The following is a 21,097-nucleotide window of genomic DNA, read 5'->3' on the forward strand; positions in this document are numbered from 1 at the left end:
AGATAGATAGATAGATAGATAGATAGATAGATAGATAGATAGATAGATAGATAGATAGATAGATAGATACTTTATTGATCCCGAAGGAAGCAACAACACAATACAGTAGGAAACATTTTCAACATCTATCAAACACAGAACAATAGAAAATATATAAGGGTATAGAAACTTTCTGTACAAGGTAAAGAACTATCTGTAGATGGAGCAGTGCAGTAGATTTTTCTAACAGCCAATAAATAAATTCACAGAGCAAAGTGCAAGGTGCAAACGACATTGGTTATAAAAGTTATAAAAGTGACTGATGTGCCATAGAATTATTAATATGTACATGTAAAAAATATAGTTCTGTAAAGTGAATATGTGAATATATGAATACCACACCCTGAGTAAATGTGCTTGAGTGTAAGAGAGGTTGGGGAAGTGTAATTGTGAATAAATAATTAAGCAGTTGAGTAATTGAATAATGTCCATGTAGTGTGACTGGGTTAAACTCAGTCAGCAGCAGCCTCCAGTCCCCGATGGGAGGAATTGAAGAGTCTGATGGCTCTCGGAATGAATGATCTTCTGAGTCTGTCTGTTGTGCGGCTCTGTGACAGCAGTCTGCGACTGAACACACTCCTCTGCTTCATGATGATGGTGTAAAGTGGGTGACTATCATTGTTCATGATAGAAAGCAGTTTATCCAAAGTCCTCCTGTCTGCTATTGTTACCAGAGAGTCCAGCTGCACTCCCACCGGGGCGGCCCTCCTGTCCTGTGAACAACTGGTTATTAGAAAATTATGAGCTGCTTCTCATTTACGGCCACATTTACCTTCCTACTTAAGCATGAATAGTCCACAGTTGTATATCTTTGAAGTATTTTAATTAAAACTGCATGTTTTAACTTCTACTCTTTAAAAGAATTAACCAGTCACACAAGTCACTTGCTGTTTTTGCACGTTCAATATATACGGTGGTTTAAAATAATAGGATACGGTTAATACTGGTAATAAGTACGTGTTTCAGTGATAAATGTTCGGTCTAAAGAAGCCCAGCGCTGCTAACTCGCTCTCTGAAATATCAAGCGGAGGCCCACCTCTGACACCCAGTACTGGGCTGCTCGGCGTCAGCATACGTGCGTGATCACGTGACCCGTGCGTATGACGCTGACTCTGCGGTCGCCCCTGTTAAAATGTCTCTGAACTGAAGAATGAGCAGAAAGCACATTAGGAACTAAATAGCTAAAGTCCTCAATGAATTTGCCAAGGTAAATCCCAATGCGTTTTGTTTGAACAATATATTTATTCTTTCGCACGTCAGAATTTATTGCTAACCTTTAATGAGATACAGGAGTAGCTTGCCATATTTTTTGCCACATTACTTTAATTCCCCTCGTCAACGACTGGCTAGAAAAACAGCAGCAGTGGTCAAATCAGCTGGTACAGTTTTGGGCGACTAGCGTTCATAGTGTAACTGGCTAGCCAGCTTGTGAACCATATTTACGCTTTCATTGTGAGGTTTATTGCCTTGTAGTGGTTCGGATGTGCAAGGCTTGCTATCCAGAGTCAAGTCTTTGTCAATAACTAATACTCAAATACCAGCAGTTTGGACTCGAGGCTGTAAAAAGTGACTTAACTCGCTAGCTAATGTTAGCTTGGCTAGCTGGCAAGGCGAGTTCAATGAAAATATGGCTGGCTAGCTAGCTGAAGCTGACCAAAACTGGGTCAAACGCGTTTATTCGCTTTAGTTGATTAGGAGGACCACACAAAGACACATTCAACATCTTGCTAAGAGGTGAAATGTGTTAAGGTCGATGCAGTCACTGTAAGTGAACTAAAAGGCAGTTGTCTCTGTTAGTGGTGCAGTAAAGAAACGCTAGCCAGCTACGAGCCTATAGGCTAGCCATTTTATCTAGCTCAGCAGCTAGCGAAGTTTTCGTGTAAGTGGCTTAAAATATGAGATAGACGCAGTTATTCGATTACAGGAATACTTGTAATGCATGTTGTCTATAGCCAGTCTCATAGCCAGCTGATGTGTTATACAAATTAGTGTCTTAGTTTCGAAACTTGTTGCAAAGTGAAATGTTTTTCGTTTACTCAGCGTTAACCTGCTCAATACACGCAGGTCAGTATTCAGGTTTACTAGTTAGCTAAGCTAGTTAAATCGTTGCTTCGACGTCTTTTTTGGTAGTTTTTCTACAAAATGCTACAAATTCATAGACCCTGCCGTTGTATGCTGTCTGACTGGTCGTGCTTGCTAAAATATTCTTTGTCAAAAACTAAAACCTTTTGCTTTATTCGAGGAAAAGTGTCCGTATGTTATGCGGAGCTCAGCTCTGTGTCTTCAAAACAGCTTTATGTTCACCCGTTTGCTTGACTATTAATTCATTTAATAATCCACAGGCTAAGGGAAGTTTTGTGTCTTGAGAAAGACCTTAACATATCTCCTTGAAGATGAGTAAGAAACCCCCTAATCGACCTGGGATCACTTTTGAGGTTGGAGCCAGAGTGGAAGCTCAGGACTATCTACAAAAATGGTATTTTTTTTTCTCCCCTCATCCCCACTTTTACAACACGTTTTTTGGGCATTTTCTATGTATCAAGTTTTTCCATGTTTTCAATATAGGTATCCTTCACGTATTGAAAAGATTGATTATGATGAAGGGAAGATGCTTGTCCATTTTGACCGCTGGAGCCATCGATATGATGAGTGGATTTTGTGGGACAGCAGTAGACTACGTCCTCTAGAGAGACCAGCACTCCGTAAAGAGGGACTCAAAGAAGAGGAAGACATGTCTGTATGTCTTAATACTTAAGTCTTTTCATATAGGTACTCTTTTTCATACAGGAGTACATAAATGCCCTGTGCTGGGTTAGTTCTGTTCTTAGGTTAGTTTTTGTGTAGACTGAAATGTGTAGGACAGACTTTGGACGATATGAAATGCAGAGAACGTTTCCGCTTTCTCTCATCTAGGATAAGTTTGGATACATGCCTCACAAAGACTGTTCTATATTATGTAGATGAGAAGATTTGTTCATTAATCTCATTAACCAGTTGTTACTGAGATTGTTAATTAAAATATTGTTTTCTTGCAAACATTTCTACCAGGAGAGACTCGGCGAGATGAGAGCATCTCGCCTGCGTGAGCTTCCTGGATGTACAGAGAGCACAGAAGACCAAACAGACTTGCCACAGCAGAGACAAGTACATACATCAGCCGCCGATCTCCCCTGATCTGGTTCTCTATTAACTGCTTGTCTCATCATTGTTTGGGTTTTTTCCTCCATCAACTACTGCAGAAGCCTTTAGGTTTACATAAGCTGTCATCCATTTCTGAAGACCATAACCTATAAAACCTATAAGTGATTGAGTCTTTGGGTTTACATTTCCAGTGTTCCATTAGGTATTTTCTTTGTTCAGTGTGCCACATCGTACTTTGAAATTTTGAATGGAAAAAGAGTAGTGTGAAAAGTTCATGTCACTATAACCTTTACAGTATAATGTCAGGTTATGTGAGTCTGTACTGTAATAGAATAGGGTATTTGATAGAATGATGTTATATAATCAGAACTTTTTGGGGGGGGGTTTACTTTCATTACTTTTTGATTCTGCATTTTTGAAAATGAAGGTTTCTCATTTTATAGAAAAGGTGTATGCTGTGTAATTCTTTGAGTGTTAATAATAAGTGAAAAGAAATTCAGTGAAAATATTTATTTTTAGTGAGAGGAAAAACATTTCTCCTAAGTGATATTGTATGTCTGCTTGAATTCTAGGAATTGAAGAATGGTGAGGAAGTTCTTGCCCGATGGACTGATTGCCGTTACTACCCTGCCAAGATTGAAAGTGTCAACAAAGAGGGCAAGTTTTTGTTGTGTGTTATATGTCTACTGGACCTCAGGAAGAATAGCGGCTATCACAATGGCAGCTAATGAGGATCCTACAAATAAACAAGTGATGCTTCTTGTGTCTTATAAACCTTGTAATAGGGCATAGGTAGTGATGGTGTTTTTTAACAAGAAAATCTGTTGCTTCACAGGAACCTACACAGTTCAGTTTTATGATGGGGTTGTTCGCTGTGTGAAAAGAATTCATATCAAATCCATGCCAGAGGATGCCAAAGGACAAGTAAGTTGAAAAATGCATCTTTTAAAGCTTATAGCCCTACTGAAATAAATTGACAGAGCTTCTTTTGTTGTGTACTACATGCAAGTCAGTGTGTAGCATCAACAATATTTTGATAAAATGCACTGTAATTATATGTAATCTTATTGTAAACTTTCTTGGTCTGAATTTAAAGCCTGTATATTGTTTCTCACTTCCCCTTCTTTTTCAGAAGGAGATATAATATAAGGCCACTTTCACACCCAGTTTGTTTGGTGGACTCTTCATAGACACACATTTTTCTTGCAGCATGAACTGTTGCTTATAACAGCAGCCGAGCAATAAAGTAATGGCAAAGCAACGTGTGGATCACAGAACATAATTTTGGCCAAGTGTCAGTGACTTGATCGGTTAAATTCAAATTAACAAACCATCCAGTCATAAAAACGCAAAGATTAAGTAAGGTTTTTTATCACTTTGATTGTGGTTCACATATGTATTAAGTATACATACATATATTTAAATACAAAGTATGAGTAGGGTGATGGATTACATTTTGAGTGTGTGAGGGATAGATCTGAATTTGATACAGTGATAGGCTAGTGAAATTTACAAATGTAATTTGAAAGAAAAGTAAAAAAAAAAAAAAGACCTGCTTTTATCCTAGCCACAAATCTGGTCAGTCATCAAACATCTGCCTGTGTAATTTGGTGCACTTAATGTGGTGCATTGTGAAACCATCTGAAACAGTTAAAACTAACTGTGGTTCAGATGTTAGAAAACAAATTGAGTGTGTAAATGGCCTAAGAATGTTAGTTGGATCCGGCACAGAAAAATTTAAATGAATGCTTGCTTACCTTTTTAAGCTGTGTTTTGTTGTGTATATGTCTTTTAGTTATTTGTTTTAAAATGTGAATTATGTTTTCAGCAATTATCTAAAATCACAGTATTTTGGAGTGAGAGTATATCTCCTCCACAGTGCATGTGTAATAATATTTAGAAATCCAAATTCCAAAATAAGTTGCCTGCAATATTTTCCAAAAAAGTTGGTACAGGGGAATTTTTTATCACTTTGTTACATCACCAGCTTCTTTTAACAGCGTTTAGTGATCATTTATGAGTTGAGGATACAAACTGTTGTACTTGTGGAAGTGGGTTTTTTTTTCCTCATACTTGTTTGATATAATTTAGCTGCTCAACAGTTCACAATGCCTTGTCATCATAACACTTGCAGATCGTGCCTTGGCATTGTCTTGCTGAAACAAGCAGGGACACTCCTGAAAAGGGCATTGTTTAGATGCCATTATGGCGAAGAGCAAATATACTGCTCAACCTACATGGTACCTTAAAAGATGTGCAAGTTACCCATGCCATTGGTGCTAATGCCCCCCATATCATGACAGATGCTGACTTCTGAACTTTGCGTCGGTTAAAATCGGGTGGTCCTTTCCCTTGGTTCATTATTTACAAAAACAAATTGAAAAGTTGAATTCAGACCACAGCACACATTTACACTTTGTTTCAGTCCATCCCAGATGAGCTTTAGCCTATAGAAGTTGGTGGTGTTTCAGATTGATATATATATGGTTTCTTCTTTGTTTTAAAGAGTCTTCACTTGAATTTCTAGATGTGTGTGTGTGTGTGTGTGTGTGTGTGTGTGTGTGTGTGTCTATCTATCTATCTATCTATCTATCTATGTGTGTATATATATATATATATATATATATATATATATATATATATATATATATATATATATAAACCATATGGAACCCATCCTTACTGGTAAACGACTGAGTCTGTTCTGAATGTTTTCTACCTGATCATAACAGCATCACCTGGTATCTGTTCACCTGTGGAAAGTTCAAAAACTGGTGTTTTCGATTATTCCACAGACTCGCCAGTCTTACAATGCCCCTGTCCTAACGTATTGGAATGTGTTTGAGGCATAAAATTTGGAATTAGTATACATTTAATAAAATCAATAAAGTTGATAAAATATGAAATATTTTTTCTTTGTGCTGTCTATAAAAGATTACCAAGTTTACTGTCCCAGTTTTAATTGAAATTGGATTTGTATTTTGCCTGTGTTTAAGGGTTATATAAACCTAGGTAGGTCTTTTTTTTTTTTTTTTTTTTTTGGGATTATCTGTTGTTCATGTTAGCCATGATCAGTGACCTGTACTGTGTGTTGAAGCAGGATTGGATTGCCCTTGTGAAGGCAGCCTCAGCTGCTGCCAAGAGTAAAGGAGGGTGTAGGCCTCGCACTAGTGCCAACAGCAACAAAGAGAGAGAAGACAGAACAGAGTTCAGGTTTGATGAGCTTGAAGATGAGGAGGATAACGACGCAGATTCTGACAGACTCGGTACTAACAGAGTTTCATGGTCAAATCACAGTTGTCTCATTGTGTACATGTTTGGGTAGTGCCACCGTCAAACATGTAGCCCTTTACGATGTGTTTTGCAGCTTTATTTACAGACATTGGCAGATGGTTAAGGCTAATGTTACCTTTTAGCTGATGGTTTGAGTTTTTATGTAAAGATAAATGGTATCATTTGTTGGGGGGGGGTCTGCAAGAGATGGCCAACTGTAGAGGATTATGCCATCATAAGATCTTTGCTGTAATCATGTGTCTGTCCCCTTGACCTATTAAGCCTCTTCAGATGAGGAAGACTGTAAGCCTTCCCCTGAAGAGCTTGAGATGGCTAAAACAAAAAGAAGAAGAAGCAGACAAGGCAGTTTCTGCAATGTAAAAAGAGCTCGCCTCAACAAAGTGGCAGGTAGAATTCAGCTTGTTAAAACTAATTTTACACAATATATTACCATGGTATTTACCAGTTAAGTGATGAGTAATGTGTGTCTTATGTGTCAAAAATGTTGATATTTTTTATGTATGCGTTGCCTTTTTTCCATGGTCTAGGATGCTCCAAAAATGAGAGTGACTGCAAAGAAGACCTTCTAATATCTTCACAACAGGTGTGATTTGGCCTTTATGGGAAGAGTTTCAATTTTCTTTTCTGATTCATTCCATTGTTTTCAGCACTGACAAAGTGGCATTTCAGCTAGGCTTTAATAATTTGGTTCATTTTCTTTGATCCTGTCACAGATTTCCTCACAGAGAGATGCTGCAACCAGTATCAGTCCAGGAGAGGAGGCAGCACAGTCTGTTGTTACCCAAAGGCACCCGGTGCCTCTCTCCAGCACCTCTCCAGGCACATCTCGGTCCAGGCGATTGAAACATGATTCTGGAGAGTCCACCATCAGCAGCACAAGTACAGCAGCAGAGCCCAACCCCTCACCCAGCTCCGTTCACACCCTCCCAGATACTCAAACAGGTGGGATTTTTTTGTTAATTGACGTTATTGCTGTACAGTCTTAAACTTCAAAAACTTGGCTCAAGATTTATTACGTTTATTAGCACATTTAGATTTAGATAATATTTAAAACATTCATTCTCTTGTAAGAACAGCTAAGGAAAGTATTACTCATTAGTTCATAAGCTGCTGACATCAAATGTAGGAAATGGATTTTGGTCAAAGAAACACATTAATCTGAACAAAAAAATGTGATGTTTATGCTGTAGTCAGAAGTTCATGACATTCCTATTTTACTCAATGAATGTTACATGATTACACAAACATCACAGTACAGGGATAGCTTGAGCATTGCTCAGCATAGAATTACAAGCACACACTTATTAGGTACTAATAAAGTTGTTGAATGGTTATTTTCATCTTTATATGGATGTATTGGTCTGTCTTGTGTAATAAGTGATGAAGCCTGCAGGAAAGTAGAGTAACATGTACCAAGTGATGTTTATAAAGCCATTTAATTGAGCAAATATCTGTTCTTACCAGCTTATACCAACAATAAGTTCTGGATTTATTATTATTAGTATGTTTTACAAGTTTATGTAGTGTTTTTACAAGCAGGAACACATTTACTGCCCAGAGAAACTATAAGCAGTTTGCTTAAGTGGGTAAGACTGTGTCTATCACTGTCCACATCCACTGTGTAAGCTATTGGACACAGCTCATTCTGTGGCTTTTTTTCTGCTTGTTTAATACATAACTGGGCCATGATTTATGACCATTTTGGCAGCAAAAATGAAAAGGTTTAGATCAGTGGTCACCAACCCTCTTCTGGGGTTTACTTTTCTGCAGAGTGTACTGGCAATCTGCATTTAAATTACTTTCACATAGTAAGTCCAAACCATTTAGTAGCAACACTCATCCTTTTTGAGGGCAGCGCTGACTGTGCATGTTCCCTGGTATTCCAAAGGATTAATCATCAGTTTATAGTAGTATGTCTAACATACATATTTTGTGTAGCATGAAATGAGCATATTGTCTCACCCTGTATTAAAACAGACAAGCCAAAAAGAATAGTAATATGCATACCATGACACGCCTTGTGTGCCTGGAGCAAGGACATTCTACTACTGAAGTGTCATGCTGTTATATTCGACATGAAAGTGTGGTTATTTATTACAAATAATTGTGTTTGTGTACATCTCTGTGTGTATGGGAATGTAGCCACTCCAAGCTCTCCTCAGAGGCGGAGAAGATCTCAACGTCTAGCAACAACCGTTGACCCAACCTTCCCCCCCTCGCCACTTAACCGGGATTCCAGCCACAACCCACCCCCGACAGACAACACTCAGAGAGCAGGTAGGAGAACCAGCAACACATCAAACTAAAGCAGCACTAAAGTTCCAATTTGTGCTTAACTTTCGTATTCTGGTTTGCTTTTGAAGATCTGGGTGTAATGTGACTTCTTCTAGATTGTTCCTGTAGGAGTGTTAAATGTTATTTGAGTGAAAACTTTAGATCTCTGATTCACATGAATGCTTATTTTATTAAAAGAGCTCATCATAAATATTCACGCAGGTTAATGACACAAATTGAAATGCGACATCACATCTATTCAGTTAACCTCAAAGAAAGTACGTTGTAGCTCAGTGCTTTTTACAACATGTTGATTTACTTGAATTGTATAAGTAATTAGCGGAGTGTTAATGTGCTATAACATCATTCAAGCTCTTTCATTATAAGCCATATTTCTTTATGAAAAATTGTCAATCTGTTTGGACTGTGAAGTGAATGTCTTATGCACACTTTGCAGACATGCTCTTAAATATGGTTTCTGTTGCATTTAGTTTGAGTTTTTAAATATTAATAATGTCCCATTTGCTTAAACAGCAGTAATGCTCCAGTGATCCTAGTGCTGTTTCCAGTTTGTTGTTCTTTTTTGCGTTGATGTAGAATTAATTTAAATTCTGCTAAATCCCTCAAGGTAGCCTTTGGCTGACTTGCTGTTGTTGTCTGGTATTGTCAGCTACATGTTGCTCAAAATATTTAGCACATTAGCCATTAGATCAGATACTAAATGTGCTTCTGCAGTCTAAAACAGCACTGAATTAAACGAAACTATAATTGACCAAGATTTTTCCTGCATGTTTACAGAAAGAATAAAAGAAAAACATGTTTTTTATAAGTGTGTGTGTGTGTGTATATATATATATATATATATATATATATATATATATATATATATATATATATATATATATATATATATATATATATATATATATATATATATATATAATGATATAATACTCCTTGATAAATAAATGTGCAGATATGTCACCTTTGTCAGCTAATTTAAGTCCTCGATATGAATTAGTCTTAATTAATTAATTAATTAATTAATTAATTAATTAATTAGACTGAATCAGTCTTAATAATCAAACCTCATTTTATTAAAGCAGTGGTTCCCTACCAAAGATTTTTTTTCAGTGAAGGATGCAGATTAAAATATGGATAAGACTGTTTCCTTTTCAGAATGTTTGTAGAGTGGCCATTGCTTAAATAAATTAAAATACCTCAATTAATCAAGATTTCTGTTCATTTTTTAGATGATGGTGATAGCTGTGTGGTGACTGCTGAACCAATTTTAAACCCGCCAAGTACAGTATCTCCCACCATACATACCTCCTCAGTTCCTGCCCCTGCAACTGCTCAGTCTCCAGTTATTGAGAAGGAAAAGATGGCTGACATGTTGCTAATAAATCATACGTTAGTGGGAGAGAAATCTTCACCCGTTTTAACAGGTAGTGTTGTGTTGGTAACAAAGAATAAAACAGTAATTTCAATTGTGATCATTTTTATTTGTTTAATGGTTTCATCATGTTCTTTGTCTCACCTCTGTTGCTCTGTGTTGCTCTGTTTAGCTGCTGGCTTAAAAACTGCATCCAGGACCCCTAAAGCCAACAAACACACCAGGGAGCCAAGTATGTACCTGCCGTGTTATTAAAGCACAGTTATGATAAAGTTATGGTTTCAGCTTAACCAGGCATGCTGAGGTGTAGGGATTAAAAAGCTTGTTCTTGAAGAAGTTATGTTTTAGACTTTTTTTGGACTGTAGTTTATAGTCTTTCATATGAGGAGTTTTTATGTGCCACCTCATTGTTTGTTTTGCCAGTTATAAATACCAAACGATCTGATGACCCCACATCTTCCAGCGAGCCTCTGGTTGACCTGGACCACAATAAGTTCAAGTGTCAAGTTCCTGGCTGTTCTAAAGCCTTCCGGAAAGCCAAGCTACTGGACTACCATCTGAAGTATTACCACAATACCGATAAGGAGCTGGAAAGTGAAGTGTGCTCACCTGAGAGAGGTGGTCGCACAAGGGCCACATCTGCTTCTGTACCCACCAGCACTCTAGTGGAGATACCGGATAACAAGAGGCGCAGAACAGTCTCAACTTCCTCCTGTATGTTCAGGGTGAAATTTGGGGATTATGTTTTATATGTTGTTTATTGTTGTTATATGTTGTTTGTATGTTGGTTAAACATTTGTTGGGCATTTGTGTACATAAGTGACATTTTGTCTTGTTTTTTTTGAGCCAATTATATTCATTCATTACAGTTTTAGTTGTTGAATGGTGGTTGTTGTTTGGTGTGCATATTGTCTTTCACTTTTTTTATATATATAAACTTGACACTGCTTATAACCGTTGACATCACAGCTGTGCTGAGTTCAACAATAGGTTTGACAGTGCTGCCTTCCTTTATAGCTCTGTCCCCACAAGGCCACATGTTATCACTGGACTGTGCTGGCTCCTGCCCAAAGCCACCCAAATTCTGTAAAAAGAAGCGATCGTCTGCCTCTGTGAGCTCAGATAGCACTGAAGTTTCACTGCCTCCTCCTTCTAAAGAGAAGACATTTGAGAACTTCAGTGACAAGATCCTGAAGAAGGTCATTGATAAGGACAAACACCTGGATGCAGGTACATGAATCAAAAGCATCAACCTAAGATGGTTAGAAAGCAGTTAGTTGAGAGTGGATAGCAGTACACTTGTAGCAGAAAAAAATTCTATGTAGTACCAAAAAATGTATGCATTCAAATGTTTGTTTGTTTTTTGTATATACAGTTCTAGATATAACATTGCCTTTACTAAGAACCCTTTTCAGGGACTCCTGTCACTGAATTATTTTCGTTGCGTTATTGTGTCTGGCGTTCATGTTTTACTAATAATAAGTACTAGCCAAAGCCACTTTACGTGGCACTTTTTAATACATTTTTTTTTTCAGGACTGTGTATAAAGACTGAGAGGAAATTTAAAGTGGAAGATAAATGCCAGCTCATTGGTAAATTCTAATTGTGCACTGCTCTGGTTTATTTATTTTAAATACTTGTTGCTAAATATCATAATCTTCCTAAAATGTTGCATTCTTTTGTCAGGGAAAAAGAGGGATAAAGAACGCAGAGACCGAAAAGAAAAAGACCCTTTCAAAATTAAACAGAAGAAAAAAAAGAAGAAAAAGAAGAAATCTAAGCAGCACTGTAAGAAATGTTTACTTTCTAAAACCATGTTGTAAGCTTTTTCATCTTTTCACTGTTTGAAAAAAAGCCACCACAAGTGAATATTTTGTGCACATACGTGCATACTTTCCTTCAGTGGGGTGATTTTTTTTTAAAAAGCACTACGCTGCTGTCGGAAGACATAATTAGAAAAAACCTGTTACCCTTTACATTGTATGCAAATTTCATGATGATTGGACCAAAAGAAATGGCCTCAAATGACTTGGAAAGATGTCTGGTTCGACTGACTTTAAAGTAGTTTTTTCATTTCCTGTGAAGTTATGATTCTGGACATCTGAAGTTCCAACAACAGTGACTTATGTTTTTAGAAGTTTTAAATGTCTCTGTGTTCACACCTGCAAATCATTTTGAGCTGAAACAAGTTAAAACGGTTAAAAACGAAAACCCTCAGATCAGTAATGATTTGCCACTGATGTGTTCCACCAGGTTATTCTGACATGGAGGAGGTGTCTTTGTCTTACTTGGAGAGATCACCTTATCCTATTCATCGCTCTTCCTCTAACTCATTCTCTAAACATTCAGCCTTCCAGTACCCCCGTGCCATACTGTCAGTTGATCTCACTGGGGAGAGTGAGTATTAAGCTACTTTGGAAGGGAAACTACTCCTGAAAATAAATTCATGAAAATCTTTGGATGCATTTTATTGAGCTGTGATAATTATCTCTCTAAATGACTTGACGTCTTTCCAGACCTGTCAGACATAGACTTCTTGGAGGACTCGACTACAGAGTCCCTGCTGTTCAGTGGAGATGAGTACAACCAGGATATGGACTCTCTCACCATGGAGGACTTTCAGGATGAAGAGGATGTATCTACTAATGAGATTGTCCGCTGTATCTGTGAAATGGATGAAGAGAATGGCTTCATGATTCAGGTAGGCGACCTATTCATTGTCATCTAACAAATACACTGTGGCTGTGTATTTTTGACAAGTGATTGATTCATGTCAAAGAACCAGGAACATGGCATGCTTTCTCAATTCAGTGTTCCATCTTTTCAGTTACCATATTGTATAATGCAAAAGAGGATGATATTTTCAGGCAACTTAATTATCATTTATTCATCATTAATTGTGAAACAATGGCATAGAAACCAAACTTTCAGTACAGTTGATGTGCATTTGTACATAGACCTTTTGTGTTGTTTTGCTTGCATCCAGCATATTGGAATTAAGAGGAACCAATGACTGAAAATATAGAAAGCTTTAATTAGGATGTTTGCTCATCTCTGTTTGGTGAACCATTGAGGGGTACAAGACTGTTTGTTTTTTAACATGGGTCTCATTACGTAGCCATGTTACAACAGAGGAAATTGTCATTCTTAATATTGGTTGCTGATATTTTTTGTGATCTTCAGCTGAACGTTTGCGCTTGATGTTCTACTGAAATGAGGTGCTGTCTAAGAATATTTGACTGCATATAAGTAGTTGATCACATGTGCAAGGACAAATGAGTTTTACAAAGAATATGAATTGCATGTAGAGAGCCCACAATAAAAATGCAATTAGCACAAATATGAACAACTCTATTCCTATTGTTGCTCTTTTTCAGGAGTTAATGAAATGGCAACAAGTCCTCCAAAACTGAATTACAGATCTTCTTATATAAGAATGTTATCTTATATGAAGGTGCATACACTGAAAACTGATAGTTTGTTGTTGACCTATTGTAGTATTTCATATCCCTTATCATATTCATGTCCAAATACAAAAGTCACATAGGTCACAAAATACTCGCATCAGGTTTAATCACAGTGAGAGTAGCCGGGTGGCCTTGTTAGAAGGTTTACATAAGTTTGGTAATTTAAAAAAGTCATCACTAGAGGGAGGTCTAGTTCCATAGGGTGAGTAATCATGGTCTGTAAAGGTATCTAAATATTTTGAGCCTATGTTTAAATTAGGCCTGCAGCCAAACGCTAGAGGAGGGAACACCTCTAGAATTGAGGAATAGATGGAGCTGAAAGAAGCTTTATTTTTGGGCCATTTTGAACAACTTGTACCAAAACTAATTTTCCAAGTGAAATTGATTTTTACCCAGAGTGAAATGTGCTGCATTTGCATGCATGTGGTGAGCTTGTGTGATTTATAATTCTCTTGGTGTGATTGTGTTTCTTTCCAACAGTGTGAAGAGTGCATGTGCTGGCAGCACAGTGTTTGTATGGGGCTGCTTGAGGACAGCATCCCTGACCAATATATATGTTACGTCTGCCGAGACCCACCAGGTAACAAGCGAAGACCCAATTCATGTGGTCAGACTTAGTGGGGTTTCACTGAGATACTGACATTTTTTTAAATAAATATGTAATTTTGTATTACACAGTTGTTGAGTTATACACAAAGTAATTCAGAGTAGCTTGATATAAAATGGTGCATTGCCAAGAAACATATTTGCCTTTCACCACACTGCCTGTACCTGTCATTTATCAGTGCATTAAATTTCATTAGGCCAAAATCTTATCTCAGAACCATTGTAAACAATGTGTTCTGCACCATGCAACATATTTATAAGTATTTCAGGTAATAACTACCTAAATTGGTAGCTTTTAGAGGCATTAAATGTTTAGAATGTCTGGTTCCTATCACCATTAGTTCTGACTTGAAGTTTTTCAGAATGGCACATTTCACATCCAACCATTTCGGATGACTTGCATCTTAATAGTTTAATTATTCAGGCTTTATTAAAGTCACTAGAATTTCAGTTTAATCACTGATTTGGGTGTTTACAGCTCAAGCAAAATACATTTTACCAAAAAAAAAAAATTCTGACACACAATTCTATTAAAGGTCTGCATTACTTTGTATTAATTTCAGTATAAAAGATACATTAACTATTTTGTTTATGCACCAGGGCAAAGATGGAGTGCCAAATATCGTCATGATAAAGACTGGCTATATAAGGGTCACATGTACGGCTTGTCCTTTCTGACGGAAAACTACTCGCATCAAAATGCCAAGAAGATTGTCTCTACCCATCAGTTATTGGCTGATGTTTACAGTGTTAAAAAGGTGCTTCATGGTCTACAGCTCAAGATGGACATCCTACAGTAAGAGCATTTCTGACAATGTGTGTGTAAAAGATACAGAAACAGATCTGATAAAGAACAGCTCTGATTATACATGTGTATGCCTAGTAAATTTAGAGAGTGTTTTGTCATTTTGCTGTTGCATCCTTTACTATTCCCAGACTGTTGTCTTTTTGCTTTTTATACCTTTTAATCATATTTGCTTAAATACATGATACAGACAGGATTTGTAAAATTCTTGTCATTCCCAAGGAACAAACACAATCCCAGTTTGCACTTGTGGGCTCGTTCCTGGGTGAACTCTGACGAGGACCAGCCTATGGGTGGAGTTCCAGACTGTATCCTGTTTCAGGAACACTTCAGTCAGAACTCAAACCCGGACACCTACATCACCAGCGAGCACAGCTACCAGAAGCCTTCTGGCACAGGCCACCAATACGCACATGAGCAGGGGTCCCATGCTCCCTCTCAGACACTCTTGTTTGTACCAAAGGAGGAGGAGGTGACTGATTTTTCTGCTTGGTTTCAGTTTGAAACTGACATTTTAGAGAGTTGACAGAACAATTTATTCTCCAGCACTGATAAAATAACATTTGTGAATATTATGTATATTCTATAATAATCTTCTTTATTTATTATCATGTGACCACAATATGATTACTCGTTACTCCTTAGTTACTCCAATTCTAATTTAAATTTAGTTTATTGGTTTTGTTATTGTTTGTATTTTTCTGTGTGTCCTTATCATTTTGTGATTGCAGACAGTTCTAAAAATTCATGCCTGCTGTACTTATTTTGCGAAGTCTGAAACCTGATGGGGTGTCTGTGTGTGTGTCTGTGTCTGCAGATGACTAGTGCTATTTCACTTTCTGGCTGTATGAGGGAGAGCAGCTCCGGACAGGTAGAGCAGGCTAGAAACTGTCTGCAGTGGCAGATGAACCTGCTCACACACATAGAGGATGTTCAGAACCAGCTGGCTGGCCGGATGGATCTCATTGAGAAAGAGCTGGACGGTGAGTTTTTAAGTATAAATTAAATATGTATTTGTTGAGTAAACCTGCATTAAGTGTGTTTTGAATGTAGTCTATTTCAGCGTTGGGTTGCCTATGGGTATGTTTTGTGCTAATTTTTAAAATTAAAATCTTATTCCACAAGCAAAATATTATAAGTCAAAACGTAAATTGTTGCAAATATAAATGCTGAGAATTTGAGAACTCCCCACCCCAAACTGTATTTGGTTCCTGTGCTGCTAATTTTACTAGCATTTTGCTAGCATTTTGCTGTTATTGTTTTCGGTTTGTGAATTATGGGTCACAAGGCTAAGGGTCACTCCAAATCAGTGTACATTTGTTAGTGCTGTCTTCTAAGAAACACTCACCTGTAAAATGTTTAATGACTGTTTAATGATAATGGGTGTAAGAGAAGATTTGAAGAAACAAAGGAGAGATATTCAGAATAAATTTGCAAAAATGACGAGTAGAGGGACTGAATAGCTTTTGAAATATTAGAGTAAGTTAACCTTAAGACCCTTTTTCCCATAAACAGCTGAAATGTACTGCTCTGTAATAAGATATACCAGCCTTGCTTAAAATGTAATATCTTTCCAAACTGTAAAAATATAATTTTTCTCGTGGTCAATTCTGCCTCTGCAGTGGGCCTCTGGTTCAACTCTGCTTTAGGCACGGATGAAGTCATCATATGCAAATCAGACAGTGTTGACCGCTGATGATGCGCCTCTCATGCTGTGCTCAGACATATGAAAGCATAGGACACTGGAGAGAGGAGATAACCACACTTGCATGGCAAACTAAATATTCCCAGCAGCACCTCAAAAGGCTGTGATATGCCAGATGTCTGTAACATCTGTAAATAATTCATCTAAGCTTAGTTTGTAATGAAGATTTTGGACTGATTAAGTGAGGATTTTTGTGAGTGTCTATAGTGTCTGTCAGTGTCACGTCCGATTCACATTTCCCTTCATAAGTCGAACTCTCGGGCACCCCGTAGTTGTAGTGTTGCTTGCCTCTGATTTCTGTTCAGTGAGTGCAGCACTGGTGAAGGGGAACTTGAATTTGAGGTGGAGCTAAATCAGATGTAACACTAGTAAGTGCCACAAACAGCTTGCAGAACGTGAGGATTTGGGGCCTCTGCAGCAAACCCTGGCTGACCAGTGATGCAGTCTGCGACCTTGATGTCAAACTGAACGAAACTTGGGTGTTCAAAGACATCCGCTTTATTAATTCAGAATTCTGTGCATCTAAGAAATCAGGACTAGGGTTATATTGAATATTAACCTGCTGAACAGCTAATTAGAGGCTAGCAGTCACTGTTACTGTTGCTCATACTGCAGGGCTCAAGATGCACTGTCTAATCAGAAACACCTTCTCTTATCGAAGATGGGGATAGCAGTAGAGAAAAATAGTCAATCAAAAAGACCTCTCACTTGCAAAAATGCTGTTTGCTTCTGTCGCTCTCCATATTTTCTGGTAGCTAACGTACGCTACGTAACGTAGCACAGCATACAGCAGCCCCACCGTCAAACACAAAGATCACTGCAGTGCCCCTCCCAATTGTCCCCTCCGCATTTTTCAGGGGTGAAGATAGCTGAAAATAGCAGGGTGTAGTTACTCTACGTGATTTAAATCTTATTATTTGTGTTTGCAGCACATTTTCTACATTTTGATTTTATTTTTTTTTTGTACTTTGTTATTTTTCCCCACTTTGACATAAAATTAACTCATTACAATACAGAATATAGCATGCATGTGTTAAATACTTGACCATATTGACCATTTGTGCATGTTAACACTAGCACAATCATTCTGTTTGTAACTTTCTCCTCCTTCTCTAATACATCTTTGTATATGTATATCAGATATGATAGCCATCTGCACAAAGCTGTTTTGAATCACGTTAGCATGTACTTAATTATTTAATTTATTTTTTAGTCTTGAAAATTTATGACAAATTAACGTGTTTCCATTCCTGATCCTGTTGTGGTTCAGTATTGGAGAGCTGGTTGGATTTCACTGGAGAGTTGGAGCCTCCGGATCCTCTGGCCAGACTGCCTCAGCTCAAGTGCCGAATCAAACAGCTGCTGACGGACTTGGGAAAAGTGCAACAGATGAGCACACTGTGCTCTGTGTAGGCTTGCTCAGAGAAGCAAGGTGAAGTTGTAAGGGCTCTGTGTGTGTTTGTGTGGTCCTTTAGACACAACAGCACATACTTGCAGAACCTAAAACATGCTGCATACTGTTAAAGAGAGACCATGGCATGTAGTCTCCACTGAGCAGTAGCAGTTACAAGACAAGAAAGAGCTGTGCTCTCAGGACTTGTGGACTATGGACAAAAGTGAGCTCTGTTTTAACCAAGGATGAAGTGACGTCATCTATACAGTTGAACACAGCGAGTCCACTTGTTTGCAATTCGCAGAGTCTAAGCTACTGTGTGTTAGCATAGGGTGTTCCCTTTCGTCCCTTGTTAGAAATGTTCATTAAAATAAAGTTAATTTCACAATATAGCACAAAGAAAATGTGCTGTAACAAAAGAGGATTTAGGAAGATCACTCTGAAGAGCTCTTTGTCCAAGAAAGAGACTCATGAAATAATAAAACTGAGTTAGTGTTATATGAATGCATTTAAAGACATTTTTCACCGGTCCACTGTATGTGTGAAAAAGGAAAAAATATCCATTCAATTCTTATTTGGACCACATTCCACTCAGTAGTGGGGGAAGAAAACCCATCAGATGAAGACACAAAGAATCTGCATTCATTTATTGCAACAATATAATAAAACAGTGACTTAATTACATGAATGATCATTTCTAAAAACACCAGGTACACACACAGACATCTTTGAGGCAGCGTCTTGGGGCCTGATTATTCTTGACTGAAAAACCTTTTAGGGTTGGTTTTCTAGACATAGATTAAATCTAGTCCTGGACTACACGAGTGTGAATGAATTTTTTTTTTCGTCTGAAGGAAAATGTTGGACTAAGTTTAATCCATGTCTGGTAACAACCCCTAAACAGGGATTAAATTTAGTTGGTTATAAAGCTGCATTGGAAAACCTCTGTAGAAAGTGATCTATGTTGTGGCTCAATCTCTGCTGTACTGTAGCAAAAGTCCCCCTGACAGTTGACTCACAATAAAGCAATTTTCAATTAGGAGGCATCTATAGTTTTCACTTTTAGTTTGGCTCTCTGTAGAACTTGACACTCTGATCAGAATCACCCATTTTAACAGTGAGTTCTACCCAGGCAGCTGGTCCAGGATGGGTGACTACACACCATCTTTGCTGTCCATCATAGTCTCTTTATCCAGCTTTTGTGTCTGTTATTTTTGAGTGTCCTCAGCACAGCAAGCTGTTCTGAAGCTGGGTGTAAATGCATTTTCTAAGGAGGTTAGTTCAGTTTTTTTGGGGGGAAGGAATGTATATAGTGTTTGTATGTACTGTAAAGATGCAGAAAAAGAAACTAAAGTATAGTAGGACAATATATACTTGAAATGTCTGTTTATTCAACATTTGTATCAATCTGTATAAAGGTGTTTAGAACTGAAGTTGATTTTGATGAGATACCAGCTGTACATTAAAGAGTTTATTTAAAAACTTGATGCAATTAACTTTATGTACTTCAATAAAAGATATTCTGACTATTTACTGTTTTATCATTGTGCATCAGCTTGCAATGATCTGGATTCTGCATTGGTTGCATCTATAACATGGTTTAGTCTTAGCCAAAAAATTTTTTTCACTAAAATGCATGTATTTTACAGTGAACAAATCAAGTATGAAAAAAGATGATGCGCTGTTATAATGTGAATCACAGTTTTGGCTTTCCACTCTTCGCATAAGAAATCTAAGTGCAACGTTGACTTGGGTGATATTGATAAAATTCCAAATAAATTAGGGTTTAAGATTATACTGAAGTTAGCATTAATAAAGTTAATGCCATGCTTCTTGAGTACTGATAGTCACAGCTTGTTTGGATGACTGTATTGTTTTATTTTCTTAAAATTACACTCAATTGAACTTTACTTAGATTTGCAAGCATCAGGCTTGTGCACTGATAGAACCTGAGGGGGGACTTGAACTCTTGCCCCTTTACCCTGAAAAGGTGCCTGTTCAGTCAGTGTGTGTTTAAGTTTTGTCTTTTTTGTCTTTTTTTTTATTATTATTATTGTGGTCCAAAAAAAAAATCTATTTTTCTTGTGCCAAAACTATCATGTGGATCACAAATATGATTGCCATACCGGATCGGTCGAGGCCTGGGTTAACAACGACCGCCTCCGGTGCTGTTGACCAGCAGGGTGCCGGTGGAAATTGGACTACTGTAGGTCGAAGACCATCGAAGAGGAGAGGAGGAAGGCGGGTTAGAAGGCAGCAAGAGAGAAGGAAAGGCAGGAGTGTGGAGGTTAGAGTAGGGACTCTGAACATAGGGTTCAATGACTGGTAAAGGCAGAGAGCTTGCAGACATGATGGAGAGAAGGAAGGTAGATATTCTGTGTTTTCAGGAGACCAGATGGATTCCCAGTTGAGGGAAAAATTGCAACAGGCCCTTGGGGGCAGTGAGGAGCTACCTGAGGACTGGGAAACTACAGCTACAGTGGTGAGAGAAACTGGCAAAAATGTTTTGGGTGTTTCGTCTGGTCAGAGGAAAGAAGACAGGGAAAGTTGGTGGTGGAATGAGGAAGTCCAGGAGAGTATTCAGAAGAAGAAGGCAGCTGAGAAAAAGTGGGATAACCAGAGAGATGAAGGAAGTAGGCAGGAGTACTGTGAGGCTAGTCGCATAGCGAAAAGAATGGTGGCAAAGGCAAAGGCTCAGGCCTATGATCAGCTGTATGAGAGGCTGGACGGTAAAGAAGGAGTAAAGGACTTGTATCGTTTGGCTAAACAGAGAGATAGAGCTGGAAAGGATGTACAGCAGGTTAGGCTGATAAAGGATAGAGAGGGAAATGTACTAGTGAGTGAACAGAGAGTGTTGAGTAGATGGAATGAGTACTTTGAAGAACTAATGAATGAGGAAAACGAGAGAGAGAGGAGGACAACGGGGCGAGAGATAGTGGATCAGGAAGTGCAGAGAATTAGTAAGGTGGAAGTGAGG

General features: G+C 37.9%; 1 protein-coding gene across 4 annotated transcripts; it reads left to right on the plus strand.

The window, feature by feature from the left end:
- The first annotated feature begins 1,137 nt into the window (after positions 1-1,137).
- On the plus strand, positions 1,138-19,649 carry phf20l1 (PHD finger protein 20 like 1). Of its 4 annotated transcripts, none has more exons than XM_017713145.2 (24): positions 1,138-1,246; positions 2,382-2,515; positions 2,605-2,776; positions 3,088-3,183; positions 3,753-3,837; positions 4,016-4,104; positions 6,278-6,446; positions 6,736-6,861; positions 7,002-7,057; positions 7,188-7,416; positions 8,617-8,751; positions 10,002-10,196; positions 10,317-10,376; positions 10,568-10,858; positions 11,162-11,374; positions 11,680-11,736; positions 11,831-11,932; positions 12,398-12,541; positions 12,661-12,845; positions 14,092-14,191; positions 14,818-15,013; positions 15,245-15,494; positions 15,840-16,005; positions 17,998-19,649. In XM_017713145.2, exons 2-24 carry the CDS (start codon positions 2,433-2,435, stop codon positions 18,138-18,140), a joined length of 3,342 nt encoding a protein of 1,113 aa, XP_017568634.1. In that variant the 5' UTR covers positions 1,138-1,246; positions 2,382-2,432; the 3' UTR covers positions 18,141-19,649. The 4 variants fall into 4 exon arrangements, with proteins under 4 accessions (XP_017568634.1, XP_017568637.1, XP_017568635.1 ...); XM_017713148.2 differs by having other exon boundaries at positions 6,281-6,446; XM_017713146.2 differs by lacking the exon at positions 1,138-1,246 and adding an exon at positions 1,447-1,803.
- The last annotated feature ends 1,448 nt before the right edge of the window (positions 19,650-21,097 follow it).

This window comes from Pygocentrus nattereri, chromosome 3, assembly GCF_015220715.1.
Source record: "Pygocentrus nattereri isolate fPygNat1 chromosome 3, fPygNat1.pri, whole genome shotgun sequence".
NCBI classification, from domain to species: Eukaryota; Metazoa; Chordata; class Actinopteri; order Characiformes; family Serrasalmidae; genus Pygocentrus; species Pygocentrus nattereri.

Coding starts and splice junctions, on each gene's coding strand:
- phf20l1 (XM_017713145.2), top strand. CDS start 2,433: ATGAGTAAGAAACCCCCTAATCGACCTGGGATCACTTTTGAGGTTGGA. Junction 6,447..6,735: donor CGCAGATTCTGACAGACTCG/GTACTAACAGAG, acceptor TGACCTATTAAG/CCTCTTCAGATGAGGAAGAC. Junction 10,197..10,316: donor ATCTTCACCCGTTTTAACAG/GTAGTGTTGTGT, acceptor TGCTCTGTTTAG/CTGCTGGCTTAAAAACTGCA.